This window comes from Podarcis cretensis, assembly GCF_951804945.1.
Source record: "Podarcis cretensis genome assembly, chromosome: 4".
In the NCBI taxonomy this organism is placed as follows: domain Eukaryota; kingdom Metazoa; phylum Chordata; class Lepidosauria; order Squamata; family Lacertidae; genus Podarcis; species Podarcis cretensis.
In genome coordinates this window covers 38,102,779-38,120,401 of record NC_137173.1, presented here as the reverse complement: position 1 = coordinate 38,120,401, position 17,623 = coordinate 38,102,779, and the positions used below count along the sequence as shown (strand labels likewise).

At 41.8% G+C, this 17,623-nt stretch overlaps 1 protein-coding gene across 1 annotated transcript in view; it reads left to right on the top strand.

The window, feature by feature from the left end:
* Positions 1-17,623, top strand: part of MYH15 (myosin heavy chain 15) — a 91,035-nt gene that overhangs the window by 26,423 nt on the left and 46,989 nt on the right. The window contains exons 14-23 of the mRNA XM_079974293.1: positions 61-210; positions 1,439-1,609; positions 2,700-2,879; positions 4,262-4,394; positions 7,885-7,958; positions 8,881-8,968; positions 9,091-9,208; positions 10,431-10,554; positions 13,639-13,775; positions 15,354-15,609. Coding sequence (XP_079830419.1) covers positions 61-210; positions 1,439-1,609; positions 2,700-2,879; positions 4,262-4,394; positions 7,885-7,958; positions 8,881-8,968; positions 9,091-9,208; positions 10,431-10,554; positions 13,639-13,775; positions 15,354-15,609 — 1,431 coding nt within the window. The remainder of the gene's footprint in view (positions 1-60; positions 211-1,438; positions 1,610-2,699; positions 2,880-4,261; positions 4,395-7,884; positions 7,959-8,880; positions 8,969-9,090; positions 9,209-10,430; positions 10,555-13,638; positions 13,776-15,353; positions 15,610-17,623) is intronic.

Genomic DNA, 17,623 nt, shown 5'->3' with positions numbered 1-17,623 from the left:
AGACTTTTGATCACAAGGATTATTATGGTATTGTGTGATTGTTCTACCTCTCTTCTACAGGTTTCCTATTCTGTTGGGGCCTTATCCAAAGCAGTGTATGATAGGATGTTCAAGTGGCTCGTTACTCGCATCAATAAGACCTTGGACACCAAGTTACCAAGACAGTTCTTCATCGGGGTGTTGGACATTGCTGGCTTTGAAATCTTTGATGTGAGTAATTGCCTCCCAAAATTTTCATGATAGCAACAAATTGATTTAAAATAATTATGTTTAGGAAAGCTTTTAATGTTTGATGGATTACTGTATTTTAATTTTTTGTTGGAAGCTGCCCAGAGTGGCTGGGGAAGCCCAGCCAGATGGGTGGGGTATAAATAATAAATTATTATTATGTCTCTTAGCTAGAAGATAACGTTTGTTGAAAGAATTAGTTATCAATGTTGTATTAGCAGGAATGTCACCTCAGATGTTGCTTGACTCCCATCATTCCTGACCACTGGCCATGTTGGGTGGGGCTGATGGGGGTTAGAGTCCAACATCTGGAGGGCCACAGATTACACATCCGTGTAGTACAGCTTGCTGAGTTTATCAGGAGCAATGAGAACTAGTCAATAATGTATAGGTGTAGTTTATTTATCATTGCTAAGAGCATGAGGAACGTACTCCCAAACCCATCTTGGAAAGCAAGGAACTGTAACTAGTATTATGATATTGATCTTTTGGTGATGGTAAGAAATAAGCAGTAGTCAAGTTCTCATATGAAAGTTGCAAACTTATACTTGCAACAGGCTTACCAGTGTTCAGCTGACCTAATTTATTTGATCCACCCAAGGGCAGTAGGAATGCACATATAAATACACACACAAAGGCAGAGAAGATGCACATAAATGTTTAACCATAAAAATTAGAAGGGTCAATGAACTGTGTATAGTATTTATATAACTTAGCACCATCCACTCCAAGGAAAATGCCATAGTTTGCACAAATTTACTTCTCATGTTCTTAGCAAACAGCCCCAACATTTGCAGGACTTCAATTCTTCTGTTGCTGGAAAGTGGAAAATATTTGCCTTTTGACAGATACCTTTCATAATGAGTCTACTTGAGCCTCAATCCAGGAAATGTTGGTTAGGCTTTGACTTCAGTTCTGCTCAAAGTTTCATCTAACAGCAGTTCCAATGGGACTTAGGCACAAGGGGAACTTCTCTGAATCAGGGCTTCAAAAAAAAAAAAAAATGCCTGGCATATTATGCCTGGCATACTTTGGGAATTCAGTGGCACTCTTCTATCCATATCTGAAAATTAAGCAGTTGTGTTCTGCACATTAGCACTGAAGTTAGTCTTAAAGGAATTCAGATCATATACTAACAGACTTTACATATATTTGCCTTCGTTCTTGTTCCTCTGTAAAGTTAATTTTATGTCTTTCCTCCCCCTCATAGTTTAACAGCTTTGAGCAGCTTTGCATCAATTATACAAATGAAAAACTGCAACAGTTTTTCAATCACCACATGTTTGTCTTGGAGCAAGAAGAGTACAAAAAGGAAGGCATCGATTGGGTGTTCATTGACTTTGGATTGGATTTGCAAGCCTGCATTGATCTCATTGAAAAGGTATGGAAAACATCATTGGGGTTTCTGTTTGATAGCAGGAAGGGCTTACCATAAAGACAATGAGATTGGGGTGGATTTAGGGGAGTGCGACTGGTTTGGTCACACTAGGAGTGGAGACTTGGGGATGCCACAGGCTGCGCCACAACAATGATGTAGAACAGAAGGCAAGATGTGAGGGGGGCAAATTTTGGCATTGCACAGGGCACTGCTGAAATTTGAGACCCCAAGGTCTACCAGTGATGTGATGTAGTGACTAGCGTGTCTGACTAGGCCCTGAACTAGGTTGTGTCTTTGTGCAGCTGTAAAATTTATTGCTTGACCCATGGGCCAGTCGTTGCCTCTGGGCATAACCTACCTGACAAGCTAGTTTTGACCATAAAATTGAGGAAGATAACCATGTATGCCAGCTTGAGTTCTCTGAAGGAAAGAAGGAATACAAACATACTTTTGAAGATTGATTTTTTCTACTAGCACCATGACAAGCCTAAACAACAGCAATATACCTGGTACCTTTTGATTCTTGATGTTTCCACTGGAGATACAGATATATCTATATTTATTCATTTTTCCATAGTTGCCCATGCTCAGAGATGCACCAGTCACATTCAAAACAAATAAATCTCCTTGACCAGTTTTTTCCATTAGTTAGGAGAGACCATTAAACAACTTTTGCCCCACCAAGGCAAATGTTGCCTAATAATGCAAGAACTGCAGAAAAAGACTGGGATGGGTGTCAGTAACTTGGCAAGCCACGAGACACAGCTGGTGGTATGTGTTCATTATGCTGTGTAGTAAGTTATATAGACCTCAGCTATTATAACGCTGGGTTGTTTTCTGACTGATTTATTGAGAAAAGTAAGTCAATCCAAGCCTTTTTGAAAACCAAAGCATCAATATTGTGTCAGCAATCTGTATAAAATATAATATTTTCACACTGTGTCGTCAAGTCTGATAGCAGTCTGAAAGAGTAATATGTTAACAGCTATTGGGAGCGGGGAGATTCTGCAGATGCAGTATTCATTCATGCTAACCTAAATGACATCCTTGGAAAACAAAACCCTAACATTTATCTCCCTATTGCCGTGCGTAGCCCTTGGGGATCTTGTCTATCCTAGAAGAAGAATGCATGTTCCCGAAGGCTACAGATATGACCTTCAAAGCCAAGTTGTACGACAATCATCTGGGCAAGTCACCCAATCTGCAGAAACCCAGGCCTGACAAAAAACGGAAATATGAAGCTCATTTTGAACTCCTGCACTATGCTGGAGCGGTAAGTTTTTGGCCTTTGCAGATAGGGACAATGACATTAACCTCAAAGCATGAAGCCCTGTTGGAATGAATGTGTCAGATGCTGCTGGTGGTTGCTCGCGAGTAACCAGGCAGGACTCTGACCTGTCTTTTACAGGTTTTATTGTGCAAACTATTTACAGTGCAGATCTACAAAGTTCATGTCCATCTTAGTCACTTGCAGAATCTGGGAGTGGCCCCTCCGGCTTCTCCCCCCAACATAAGAACTTCGGTACCCCAAGCCTCCCCCCTTGTGTTTCACTCCTCTGCGCAAGCTGGGCTACGGAAGAGGTGTGTGTCCCTCCTGGCCAGCTTGGTGAGGTGAGGCGCTGGGTGCTCCTCAGGAATTTTGGAGGCTCTCTGTATCCCAACGGCCCCCCTGCCTCCCTCCCCTGTTCCGATGGCAGTCCCCTGACAGAATGGAGTCATGGGCCAATGTGGTTGCAATGGCAAGAGAGGAATGCCACGCTGAGTTTTGAAAAGTTAACTGGGGGATGAAGTCAGTCGAGTATTCTGAGTCTGCTGGAAGCAGTTTGAAATTCTCTGCTCTTGAAACATATGCCTTAGAATTCAACCACAGAGTTTCTGTCTTCATCTCTAGGCATTATTATTATTATTGTCTCTACAAAGAAGGACTGAAACTCAGTGGTAGAGCACATGCTCTGTATGCAAAAGGTTTAATTCATGTTGTCCCCAGGTGGGGCTAGCAAAGACCCCAATCTGCAACCCTAGAATCAGGAGTGATGGGAGTTGCAATCCAAGAACATCTGTCACCATGTTAGCTAGCTGTGGTGTGGACAAATGGATTAGTAGTCTGACTCAGTAGAAGGCGGTTTCCCATGTTCCTAAGGGATAGGAGGAACTGAAAGACTGGGGGGATGCATGGAAGAAGGATGTGGTATTATTTAGGAAAATGGAGATCTGATATTAAGATGAATATATTACTGGGAAGACTCCTGAAGTGACCCATAAAATCCCCCTTAATTATCTCCCTTCTTTCAGATGTCCTTTGGAAACTATATTGTGCAGGCAGACCTTTGCAATATGAATGTTCTCTTTCCAAACCAACCAGTATTTACTGTTTTTTTAAATTATGTTTTTCTGTATGCTTTTTGTTGATTTTCTTCTTAGATGTTGCATTTCTCTTCCATTTTTTTAATGAAAATGCAGTTTATAAATACATAAATAGATAAACCAGAATTTTAAATGGTTATAAGGTAAAAGCAAAAGGCATTAGACTTGATTATTTAATCTGTTTTATTGTTTTGCTTCCCGTTTGTCTGTCCATCATCTCTCTCTCTCTCTCTCTCTCTCTCTCTCTCTCTCTCTCTCACACACACACACACACACACACACACACACTAGGTGCCCTATAACATCATGGGTTGGCTTGAGAAAAACAAAGACCCACTCAATGAAACTGTAGTGAGCACTTTTCAAAAATCTTCCAACAAACTTCTGGCAAGCCTATTTGAAAATTATGTCAGTGCTGACAGCGGTAAGTCGAATGACCATTTCCCTTTAATTCCTAGATCAAAGCTTAGCAGAAATGTTGAGTAAATATACCATCTCATGAGATCTGAAGGTCTCGCTGCCTTAAATGTACTTTTTTCCATAACATCTCTGTGGGATGACTATTTCTACTGATTCAAACAGTTGGTGCACCACTCAGCTTTCTTTCTGGCTCAGATGTTGGTACATCACTCAGCTGCAGCCATACGCACTATGAGTTACATTTTGACGGTGCACCCATAAAATGCTTTATAGGTACATCTTTAAATGCTAGACAGTTAGGAATGTCTTTAACACTCCTGATGAATACACCGTTGGTGGGAATGATACTGTGTAATGAGTGAAATAACCTCTGCAAAGAACAGATTGGAGTACTGTGGGAGGTCAGAACCATGAATCATGAAAATACTGGAAGTAGCAAATGTATATTACAGACATACCCCCACTTATGTGAGATTGACACACGTGTGACCGCATATATGCATGGCGCCGGGAAATAAATAAATAGATATATTCAATCCAGGAAATGGCGGGAGAGTTGGAGAGGACACCCTCCCCAGAGCCCTGAGGTCTTCAGAGAGGGTGGAGGAAGCCCCAAAGAGACTGAAGGCACAGTGGGGCTTTGTTTAGGCTGCTGAGTCTCCCCGCCTAGCAGATGATGTGTGCGGTAGCCACCTCTTTTTCGCATCCTCCAGCCTCTAGGCATCCCCAGAGCTTCAACTCTAGTTGAAGAGAGTTGTGCTGAGAGGCAGAGAGAGCTGGAGGGCAGAAAAAAATGGGCTTTTTTGAGAGTGCTCCCTACTTACATGATTTTCACTTATGCGTGCGGGCCCTGGAACGTAAATGGGAAGACACCTGTACTACGCACAAATAGTATGCATTTTCCAATACATTGGAATTATATATCCTAGTTGGGGCCATGCCATTTTTCAGTCACGGCCTACATGGGCATGAATGCTCCTGTGCTCATCAACGTGGACGCAAGGATGCACCAATTAACCTCTTCCGCTAGTCCCAAAATGTGAAAAGCATGACCATTTGTAACAACAGACTCTTTCTGCCCACAGCTGTGCACATGAAGGCTTCTAGGCTTCTGCACCATTGGGAGTCCATGTTTTGATGAAACCTTTATACGTAGAGCTGTACGTGTGAAAGTTCCACTGCCACAGGTGGTTGTGCTCTTTGCGCAAAGGCTAGAGGATGAGGCTGCTTGAAATGTCACCACTCTCACAAAGATGAACACAGGAGCCTGAATGCCTGCACACAGTTTCTGTAGGGGGTTGAGTGGGCACATTGTGAACTGGTTGTGTGAATCAGCAACCATGAGCACAAGTTACTGCCTTGAGCACAAGTAATGTGTGAGCTCATTGCACCTGAGCCCAGCAGTTGATGCTTATAATGGATGCTATGGAAGAATGGTTATATGGATTGGAAAGAAGGGGCAGTATCCAGCTAAACCCTCCAGAATATCTTTAAGGGGCACATGGGCAGAAGAGAAGGAGAGGAAGCTCTGTTGTGTAACAAGGTGGTTGCACTAGGGGAATTGTTTACTTGGCTGTCACCCAAAGTTTAAAAAAGGAATAGTATGAATTGTTTCTTTGTAGATATAGGCTATGTTGTGTCACTTATTGGAATATAAAGCATTTTTAAAAATTGCGACACGCCACCTATCTTTTATAGTATAAAGTTAGGTAAATCCAGCTTCAGGAAATAAAAAAATATTTTGCACCTGATAATTAAAGAAAATGGTGGTTCTCAATATCAAATCTCTTAGTTTTGAAGGTTTTGCTCCACTGAGCAGAAATAATTCTTAAATAACCGCATTTGCAACTGTCCTCTTTGGGCACCGCAGCAATTTGCAGGTTTCCATAAAATGATGTTAAATAAGTAGGAGTGTGACTCATTACAGAGATTTAGCTGTTATATCCTACAGCCACAATCAATTTACAGAATATATATTAAGAACCTCATTTGAGTAGATGTAGTTGTCATGAATCATAAGAGGGTGTCTAGAAGACGCAGCCAGAATGCAGGCTCCATAACGCAAATTGGAGAAGGAGCTGAGCCAAAATAACACAACCTGCCACTCGCACATCATTGCAGGTAACTAGGAATCGTCATCTTGCCTGTGGGGATTTTTTGTTTTTTTTAATCTGCCACGGAATGTTATTCCTGGGACTTGTTATGCGGTTTTCACACTATGTCTGCCGAAGGACATGGCTGTCTTAGTAGCAACATGAAACACATGGCACAACTCAGGTCTTTTTTACACGGACGCTTACTATCAGGAGAAGCTTCCTAATGCCAAGAGCCATTCTGTATCAGAACCAACACATCTGGAGCTAGTGAGGTCTCCTTCCCTGGTGGCTTAAGCAGAGGCTGGATGGCCATCTGCCATGGATTCTCTAGTTACATCCTGCATTGTTGGCCCTACATGGATCAGGGGACTGGACTAAATGACCCTCAAGATCTCATCCAGTTCTGAAATTTTATGCTATAGAAAATAGCAGGTCCTCTCAGATTCTTTGCTGGTCTTCAGAACTGACTCCAGTTAGCCTCATGTGCAGTATACCTTCAAAGCAGTATACCTTTAAACAGTCATGGTTCCCTCCCCCAAGACTCCTGGGAACTGTAGTTTGTTAAGGGTGCTGAGAGTTGTTAGGACACCCTTATTCCCTCACACAGAACTGCAGTTCCCCAAGTGGTGTGACTGTCAATCCCTCTTCCTCTAGAACTCAGGGAACTCTAGGAATTGTAGCTCTGTGAGGGTGCATATGAGGCAACATCACACTAACCCGACAAGAGTGTTTGGAGCATGATCAGGGTATGCTTAGAGGATGATCAGAGGACACTTTACACCACAACACCATAATGTTCTTGATGTTATCTGTAACCCACACATGGTGTTAAGCAGCAGAATATATGGCTGATTTATTAAAACTGCCTTTCCTTTCTAAAATGTTCCTTTGGACACTTTTCCTATGACATAATATTTAACTTATAACCAAAGCAAATGCCTCATGGAAAGTCCCCTCCATGAAGTTCCCCTTATTAATCAGTTTAGATGCCTATATTGTCCTTGGCCTACTAAGCTTGGGGGCCTTATGCAAGCATATTGGGGAAAGTCATACACTGCAGACAAAGCCAGAAAGTCCCTGGGTGGAATTCAACATTCCCTGCACGAGGCCTCCTCTGATAGGGTTTGGTAAGTGAATCCCTTCCAATGTATGTATCCCATTCTTATGAAGAATACCCAGAAACCTCCATACAAGGAAGAACACAAGGAACCAAGCCAAGGGGCCACAAGAAAGCTGCATTGTAGCTTGTAGCAGCTGAAAACATCACTGGACCCACACTGCTGCATATGGCTTTGCAGAAAGCCATTGATAAGCATGCAAACTGTATTAAACATTTCTGCTTCATGTCAGTGGTGTAATCAGTATTTAACTTAGTTGCTCTGTCTTTTTTTTTTTAAGCACAAGCTGATAAAGGTGGAGAGAAGAAACGCAAGAAAGGTGCTTCCTTCCAAACAGTGTCATCCATGCATAAAGTAATTTTTCATTTCTTTTTTAAATGTAACCTGTCTGTTGTCTTTGTCATTTTACACCAACGAGCTGGAATATTCCTAACAGAGAACCTAAAATATTAGAAACAGGCCTTCATACAAGACCTGATTGTCTAGCTTCCTAAGTCATTAGCTGTACATTTTATTGATTTCCTCTTCTGATTCAGCACTTGAAACCAGATGGGTAAACTATACTCAGCTGTCATAGCTCATCAAGGATGGGGTTCAATACAACCACCAACGCATCCAAGAGGACTTCAAAAAATTACAGGGTTTTATTACATAAACTTTAAGGGAATAGAGTGAACTTGTTAACCTTTAAGGGACCATAACAGACAAGCGGTGGCAACTCTTGCATTGGCAGCAACTGTCAAATATGGCTAGCCCTCTAGAAGTTGTCTCCAAAACTTAGCAGGTGGTTGGCATGGTTGGATTTGACAACATCAATTGCTTATTTTGGGATCGGGATCAGAAGCTACAGTTTGATACTGGCACAGTTTAATAAACCATAGTTTAAACTAACCACAATTTGGTCCTCTTGAGATGTAACTGTGAACTGTGCTTAATTTAAACCAAGACCTGGGTGCTTCCAGCCTCCTTCTCATGACTACATCAGATGGGAGGTGAGGAGAAGCAAGTGCATGAGCAAGTTCATTGACGTAGCTTAAACTATGGTTTAGCATGACATCCAAACCAGAGCAGTAGTTGTGAAGCAAGTGTACTAAGAAGTAACCAGGCACCGGGAAGTTGTGGGCAACAAAGGAGCTACAGTAGTCCTAGTGTATGTACCTGCCTACTGAATCACTTCTTTATCCCATGGAGATGGGTGACTTGCTCATCAGATGCTTGTTGTTCTGAAATGTTCCATGATTTTGCTTGTTTTAATCTCCCTTTCCCCTCTCCAAAGGAAAATTTAAACAAACTGATGACTAATCTGAAGTCCACATCTCCCCATTTTGTGCGCTGCATTATTCCCAATGAAACAAAAACTCCAGGTAAAGCAAATCCAGCATAATTTTATTGGATTTCTTAGGTCTCACAATACAAATCACCATCTCCGGTAACATGTGATAAAGCCACCCTGAAATAAAATCCTTACGTTGGGCTTTCTTTCCAGGTGCTATGGACCCTTTCCTTGTCCTTCACCAGCTTCGCTGTAACGGTGTCTTAGAAGGAATTCGTATTTGCCGCAAGGGATTTCCAAACAGGGTTATCTATGCCGACTTTAAACAAAGGTATCGTGAAGATCAGTGGCCTAGCCAAGTTCTTACTTCTTTTGATCCCCCAAACCCAATAAGCAACCTTCTTTTTTTAATCCTCTTAATTCACTTTTGGATGGCTTCTTTTGTTTACTTGATTGTTCTTTCCGCAGCTGAGCTAAATCAAAAATTTTGCACATGCTGGAAATTTGGCCAATGTGTGGATTTTGGCCCAGAATTTTATTTATTCATAAAAGTATTTCTAGACCACCAGTTCATACTGGGTGTTATGGAAATTCAGCTGCCTACCTACTTCAACTTCATTTGGGCCAGGGCTCTCTTTTGGCCCAGCGTCTGTTAGCATGCCTCCCTCAACCCTGTAGCTTGTGAAATGCATGCTTTTGAACATGTACTTAGCATATGTCTCTTTGCCTCCAGCCACTGCACATCTGGGAGTTGGGCAGGAGGGTAGAGAATCTAGACAGGATTGCGCCTGGTTGCTTCTATGTTGTAGTGTTTTTTTTATTTTAAAAAATCAGTGTTATCTACCCTAGTTTTGAGGAAACAATTACCGGTAAATGTCAACGTTTGTGCCATTCCTTTTGGAAAAAAGAAGTTGTCAGTGTTTACTGCTGCTGCTGCTGCTGCAGCTATATAAATCTCCATCTGGAGAGAGATAAACTCATTATGTTTAGATTCCGGAAGGAGAAATGTTTTTAAGTTTGTTTTGTTAATAGCAATGCTATTACAGGGAATATTTACGACCCTTTGTTGCTTTAAATGCTTTCTATAACTTAAAGTTACAGGGCAAAGTTTGCTCAATTGGCTGTTGGGGTGAAGCCTTGGAAGTTCAAAGCTATCTCCTTTCACCCTAATCTTCCTTATTTTACATTATTATCTATCTTAATGTGTTGGGGGCTGGGTAAATGGGGGGGGGGGGAACAAATGACTGCTCTGACATCACTGGTTAATTGGGTGCATTAATTGAGGAAGGGCCATAGATCAGTGGCAGAGCATATATTTTGCATTCAGAAGGTCTCGTATTCAGTCCTTGGCATCTTCAGTTTAAAGGAGTAGGTAGCAACTGCTGAAAATGGCTTCAGCCTGAAACCCAGAGAAACCCCCGTATAATGGGTAGAAAGGCAGAGAATCTGGTCTTCTGTCTGACATACCTCCTGTATTCCAGTGTAAAGAGAGGCATAGCAACCTGGTCCAGAGTTTCATCTGCTTACACATTTTTTTAATCTGTTCTTGCCAGGTACCGCATTCTGAATCCTTCTGCAATTCCTGAGGACAAGTTTGTAGACAGCAGGAAAGCTGCTGAAAAATTGCTTGCCTCTTTAGATATTGATCATAACCAGTACAAGTTTGGACACACAAAGGTAAAGCAATGGTTTCAATCTTTCCTTGATCTCAGTTAATCATCTGAGAGAATCTGATGCTATAACACTGTTGGAGGCCTGGATGGATGGATGATCACTCAAAGATCAATATACACTATTCTGTCCCATCTATGAAAGAGTGGTGGTTGTGGGGAAGTAGGAAATGACATCTGGTTAAAGAGAGGCTATCATCCTATAGCCACTTACCCAAGGATTAAAAAAAAACCCTCATTGAGGCTTACTTCTGAGTCGCCTTATATAGAATTGTGCATTGATTAATCACAAGTGTTAATCAATCCCATACACATTACATCAGTTAAAATAACAACATGACAATCAGAAGTGGAAATCAAGAAGGTAGCTCCCCACAGATGATGTGTGGCACCTAACACATTACACCAAATTGAGGCACCTTGTGTGTCATTATTCATCTTTAAGCACCCAGGCCAAGGGGCAAGCCAAACAAATAGTCAATAAGAACAAAGATTAATGCAGGTAGAAGGCTAAATACAGAGACCCCCATGGTAATAACTAGGCAGGGTGGATCCACCCATTAAAACAACTAGATAGGTTGGGCCTTCCTAGTCCCCCTGAATTCAAACCCTGAACAATAAGATTACAGCATGACTAAGTCAGCACAGCCAGGCATGGCATATAAAAACAACCTTAAAAGCAAAAAAAATACCTGGCAAATGGCCCCTGGAGTAAAACAGTCTTCACTAAGTGACAGAAAACAGCAAGAGAATGGCACCACTGCCATTTTCTCGCTTCTGTTCTGTGTTGTATTTATGTAAACCACTTAAGATTTCTACTGAAATATAGAACAGTATACAAGTTAGTTAAGGAAATGAAAGAGAGGGGCAAAGGGAATCTCGTGTGACAAGTGTTCCAAAGCACACAAAGAAGCCTATCTAGTCCATGGGTAGGCAAACTAAGGCCCGGGGGCCGGCTCCAGCCCAATCACCTTCTAAATCCGGCCGATGGACGGTCCGGTTATTAGCGTGCTTTTATATGAGTAGAATGTGTCCTTTTATTTAAAATGCATTTCTGGGTTATTTGTGGGACATAGGAATTCGTTCTTTTTTCTTCTTCTTCAAAATATAGTCTGGCCCCCCACAAGGTCTGAGGGACAGTGGACCGGCCCCCCTGCTGAAAAAGTTTGCTGACCCCTGATCTAGTCACCATTGCTGCCTTCACAGGCAGCTTGCTTAGCTTATTGGAATTAGTGTGCAGAGGAGCTGGGCTCATGCAAGGAAGTTGGTTTGCAAAAGAAACCCCATTTCCATAAACCTTAGCCAGAAATGCTGTTGATTTTCGTGGGCGAAGTGTTCTAGTTCTGTGCTAGACAATATACGTTTGGCCGTAGTGAGAAATGGGATGCTGCACCAGGTGGGCCTCTGGCCTGATCCAGTCAGTGGTGGACTTTGGGCTCTCAAATTTCATCAGTGCCCTGTGGAACACTAAAATTTGGTGCCCCCTGCCTCTCACATTCTGATCTACGGCAATGTTGTGTGACCCCCTGCGTTCCAACACCGGGCCTCCCCCTGCAGCTCACACCAATTATGCTACCCTAAAACTGCCTCTGGATCCAGCAGGTCTCTTCTCATGCTAAAATCTCCAGCACTGTTCAGAAAACCGATGTGAAGAAGTAAGGGAAACACCTTTTCTAGCACTTCAGATTAAATGGCCAGAATAAATGCACCCCATAATGTTGCATGTCAGATCAAATTATAAAACAGGAAGGAAGTAGATCAGAAATACCACCAATTGTCTACCACCCAAGGATATATAATTCACAGCTCTGATTGTACCTGTAATGCTTCAATTGCCATTCATCATTACTAATAGCTAGATTTTTCAAAGGAATTGATGTAAAAGAATAGAACTAATTGCCACTTTTATGAATAATATTTTTTTAAAACCTTGCCAAGGGTAGAGACATACCCCCTAGCTTTCAAACATCCAGATATGTCTTTATTCTTTTCCTTTGACTTTTTAAAAATATGCTTTTTGCAAGGTAGAGTATTGTAATATAGGGTAGATATAGGATAGTCTGTCACTATTTTCAATCGCATACTGGTAAGTTCAGGATGCACAATTATAGTTGATTGGGAAGCCTTGTGCAACAAATCTGCTCCCCCCCCCCAAAAAAAAAAACAACCAACCCCAGACTTTTTGCAATAAGGAAAAGGGTGGTATAATTCACTGGAAAGAGTGGGAAAACATTTTGATGCAACATCATCTGATCTCCTGATCTCCAGAATGGATGCTCATTAAATAGCCAGTGCTGTCCAATCTCTCTGCAAACACATCAGGATGAGCATTCAGTAAACAGGTCATCTGGAAGCATTTACAAAATAACATGCATAGAGCTGTAGAAATTTATGATGCAATCCTTTCTTTATATATATAATGTTTTGTTAGTTTTTTTAACATATCATTTTTAACAGTAATTAAACATACTTTTACATCTTATTCAAAATTTTTACTTCCATCAATCCTGTCTGAAAATTTTCCAATCTAATGCATTTCTTATCTTCCAATCTATGCATTTCTTATCTTCCCTATTACATTTCAAACTCATAACCAATATCTCTATCTTTTTCTGCTTTGTAACACTTTGTATATTTCTCCTTACAAAACTTCTTGTAGTCCTACTAGCATTGATTAGAGTTTCTCTTCAAATAATTCATATACTTCTTCCAATCTTCTGTAAATCTCTGGTCCCGCAGGTATCGAATCCTTCCTGTCATTTTGTCCAATTCTGCAGAAATTTATGATGCAATCCTAGCCATGTCTGCACAGAACTAAGTGCTACATATTACCAGGAAAGGGGTTGGTGGGTAGGAATGGAGCCTTGAGTTGTTTTGTGAGCAACAAAGCACACAGGACACTATAATGTCACTTCACCTTCCCTTGGTACAAGATTTTACGCTATTCAAAAACCAGCCAGTATAAGTTGCGTCATTAGTAATCTGACCCAGTTAGCACTGTTGTTTTGGAAATCTAAGATTGAATTGGACCATATTACATGTCAAGGGTTTGTTGAATTTGTAAGTCTTAGAGTCATGGTATACATTTCAGGTCTTCTTTAAGGCTGGTCTTCTGGGACATTTAGAAGAAATGCGGGATGAAAGATTAGCCAAGATTTTAACACTAATTCAAGCAAGAGCCCGAGGCAGATTGATGCGCATTGAGTTCCAGAAGATCGTAGAGCGAAGGTATTTATGTATGGACTGCTTATGTCATAGTAAAGGTAAAGGTAAAGGACCCCTGAAAGTTAAGTCCAGTCGCAAACAACTCTGGGGTTGCGGTGCTCATCTCGCTTTACTGGCCAAGGGAGCCAGCGTTTGTCCGCTGACAGTTTTTCTGGGTCATGTGCCCAGCATGACTAAGCCGCTTCTGGTGAAACCAGAGCAGCACACGGAAACACCATTTGCCTTCCCGCCGGAGCAGTATCTATTTATCTATTTGCACTTTGAAGTGCTTTCGAACTGCTAGGTTGGCAGGAGCTGAGACCAAGCAACTGGAGCTCACCCTGTCCTTAAAAATTTGGATTTGGACAGTTTCAAGAATGCTACAATGATTACCCGTCGAAATTTGGGCCCCGTAAAGTATCTGCATCACAGATTTGGCTTGAAAAACTTCTAGAGCTGCTGGGATGTATTTGCCGCCCCGTCATGGGCTCACCCCATCATGGGGATTCAAACCGCCGACCTTCCGATTGGCAAGCCCTAGGCTTAGTGGTTTAGATCACAGCGCCACCCGCGTTTCCCATAGACAGATACATATTTGGACACAAAATCATAATGTTTTCTATAATTGATAATGCCTTTCCAAGTTCTTCCTTAAGATCGGGGAAAATCCAAGTGATGAAACAGTAGAAGTTTGCTGGGAAGGGACTATGTCCTTGTAGCATAAGCGGTACTTTGAGGGAAAACTCTGACAAGGCTTTTGGATGTTATAATGATGTGAAGAGAAAAGGAAATGTGAGTGTTTTATGCTTCCTGATTCTTCACATGCACATCTCTCTAGAAATTGATCTTCTGGCATAACCCTCAGAAGGGATATGGGGAAGTGTGGGGGCAGTTTTTGCCTTTCCTTACACGGTGGGATGAAAAGGATTTTGCACAGATGGAGAAGAACAGAAAGCATTAGACACTTGCCAGTCCTGTCTTTCTCACCTTGAAGGACAAGGCAACTCATGATATGATAAATATTGATTAAAGGAGAATACAGGTAGCTTGCTAACCAACGACAATTATCATTATTATGACTGAAGCTGTTTCAGATCCAGGAGACGAAATAAGTAACCATGCAGTCATTGTTTTAAAAATGAAAAAAAATGTAGAAAAGAAACAGACAGTTCCAGCATGGGCTAGACCAACTACAAATGAGAACCACGAAAATATTTTCAAAAATTGTAAGATTTAGTAAGGTCTCATCCACAGCATACATGTAATGCACTCTTATACCACTTTAACAGCCATGGAGATTCTAGGAACTGTAGTTGTTAAGTATGCTGGAAATTGTAGCTCTGTGAGTTTGGCACCCTTAACAAGCTACGGTTCTCAGGATTCTCCATGACTGCTAAAGTAGTATAATCGTGCTTTATATGTATTGATTGGATGTAACCTAAGAGGAAACAAATGAGTAATAAGTGTGACCTTGTTGGAAAAAAATAAAAATAACAATAAAAAATGGTATTGTGATGTGGGGAAGTCAATGGACCATAAATTTGCCCCATTACAGAGATCCTATGAAGCATGCTGAGGAGTGTCTTATTCTTCTTAAACCAGGGATGCCCTGCTTGTGATCCAGTGGAATATCCGAGCTTTTATGGTTGTGAAAAACTGGCCTTGGATGAAGCTTTTCTTTAAGATCAAGCCTCTGCTGAAATCTGCAGAAACTGAAAAAGAAATGGCCAATATGAAAGAAGAGTTCCTGAAATTAAAGGAGGCCCTGGAAAAATCTGAAGCCAGGAGGAAGGAGCTTGAAGAAAAGCAAGTATCTCTGGTGCAGGAGAAGAATGACCTGCTTCTTCAGCTGCAGGCAGTAAGTGGACCAAAATTATTTTGTTGTTGGAATATAGACCCGTTTGAGGGCAGCAGCATCAAGACGCACAGTGCGAACCTCACTTTAAAGCTGAAAAATCACACTTTTTAAAAAACAACAACGTGGTGAATACAATTCATATAACATTTTATTGCATGGCACTTGCTATGAATCATAAAGTGGAATGAATAGTGAAACAGAGCTCTAAAGACTTAGCCCGAGCAATTATTAATATGCTGCTCAGTATCTAGTAAAAATAGAATCTACAGGCACTTGTGTTGTTTACAAGAACTGGTTCTGACTGAGAACAGATTGCCAAACATTTCCGCATTTGGGGAGTGGGGGGGAAAGGATGGAACAGAGAGGATAACTCGAACCTTTCCAGATATGCCAAGGGGAAAACAAACACTTTGTTTGATTTGACTCGTTTGCTGGTGGCCCGGGGCAGTGGTCCGCATGCTGTAGGTGATGATGGCTCCAGTAGAAAGCAAGGGAGGGGTTGCCAACAGGTAACCTCAGACTGAATCTTAAATAGAAATATTACACAGTTTGGGAGGCTAGCTCTGCCCCAGGTTATTACAAATTTATTTGGAATGCCTTGTAGCAAGGAATTCATAGATGAAATGAATAAATAATGGAAGCTTTTTTAGTTCAAAGGGGCTTGCCTGTTTTCAAGACTGTGGTTCTGCTAGGACTTCTGGGCTGGCGGCATCAGAGTCATAGGGTGACAAAGGTCCTCTTCAGGTCTGATTGGTGTTGACAGAATGGATTCCTCCTCTGCTGGAACTTCCAGGGCAGTGGGGACTTCCAAGGTTGGCTCAGAGGGCAATTTCCCTCCAAGGACCCTTTGTTCCCCGATGAGGTGTCAAATCAGAAGGTTGTAACAAGTAGGCAGAATATCACCCCATAATGTTAACAGCAGCAGCACCAGCAGCACCATACTGAATTCACTAGAGTGTTGCACGCCTCCCAAATCTCCAAGCAATGCAGGATTCCAGGGGTTCTGTGCAGTGAGGGACAGTGGAGACTGTGGTGTTTTTATGATATATGGTTTCTTTACACAGCATTAACTTACAACATCAACACCCCATAGCTTTCCCCCTAGCCAGAGCCTTGAATTTAAGCTTGCTTCTAGTCCAGTTCTCACGCACAACTCTTGTGCTTCTCACTACCAGCCAGGTGAGGAAGGGGGGCCCACTCATTTGCCCTCTGGCACAAAGCCACTTTCTTATGGTAAAAAACCCCATATTTATGGGCCCTTGGCTGCTTCATTCAACAGTGGGATCCTCCATTATATGTTAATCCTTGCTGGATCCAGGAATAGAATTGAACATTGCTTTTTAAATACCAAGGAATTAATGCAAGATAGCAAAGGAGCCCCAAATGGATAGAATAAACCTGCACTAGGCACTTTGAAGAGCTCAGGCCAGCTTCCAGATTAAGGATGGCTCCAGCAACATAATCAGGATTCCCAAATATTAACCTTTAAAAAAACAGTTTGAGTTCCTTCATATGAACTCTTTATCAATTTCACTTTTTCTGCCCAAAGTGGAGAAGTAGAATTGACATGGAACACCAGTCTGGACACTGAGATCCAGCTCCGAGGGTCTTCTGGCAGTTCCCTCACTGCAAGGAGTGAAGAGGGCCTTCTTGGTGGTGGTGCCCACCCTGTGGAACGCTCTCCCGTCAGTCATCAAAGAGATAAGCAATTACACAACCTTCCATAGACATCTGAAGGAAGCCCTGTATAAGGAATCTTTCAATGTGTGATGTTCTGTTGTGTTGTATACCTTGTTGGAAGACACCTAGAGTGACCTGGGCAACCCAGCTAGATGGGCGGGGTACAAAAAATAAATAATTATTATTGTTAGAGTTGGTTCACACATTCCACCAGGAGGCATCTGTTTAGAGTAATCAAGTGAGGCAAAATCAAGAGATCACATACATGTGTGAACCAGCCCCAAGTCTAGGTGCATAGTTAAATTTACCTAGCTTCTTCACGGAACTCCAAATA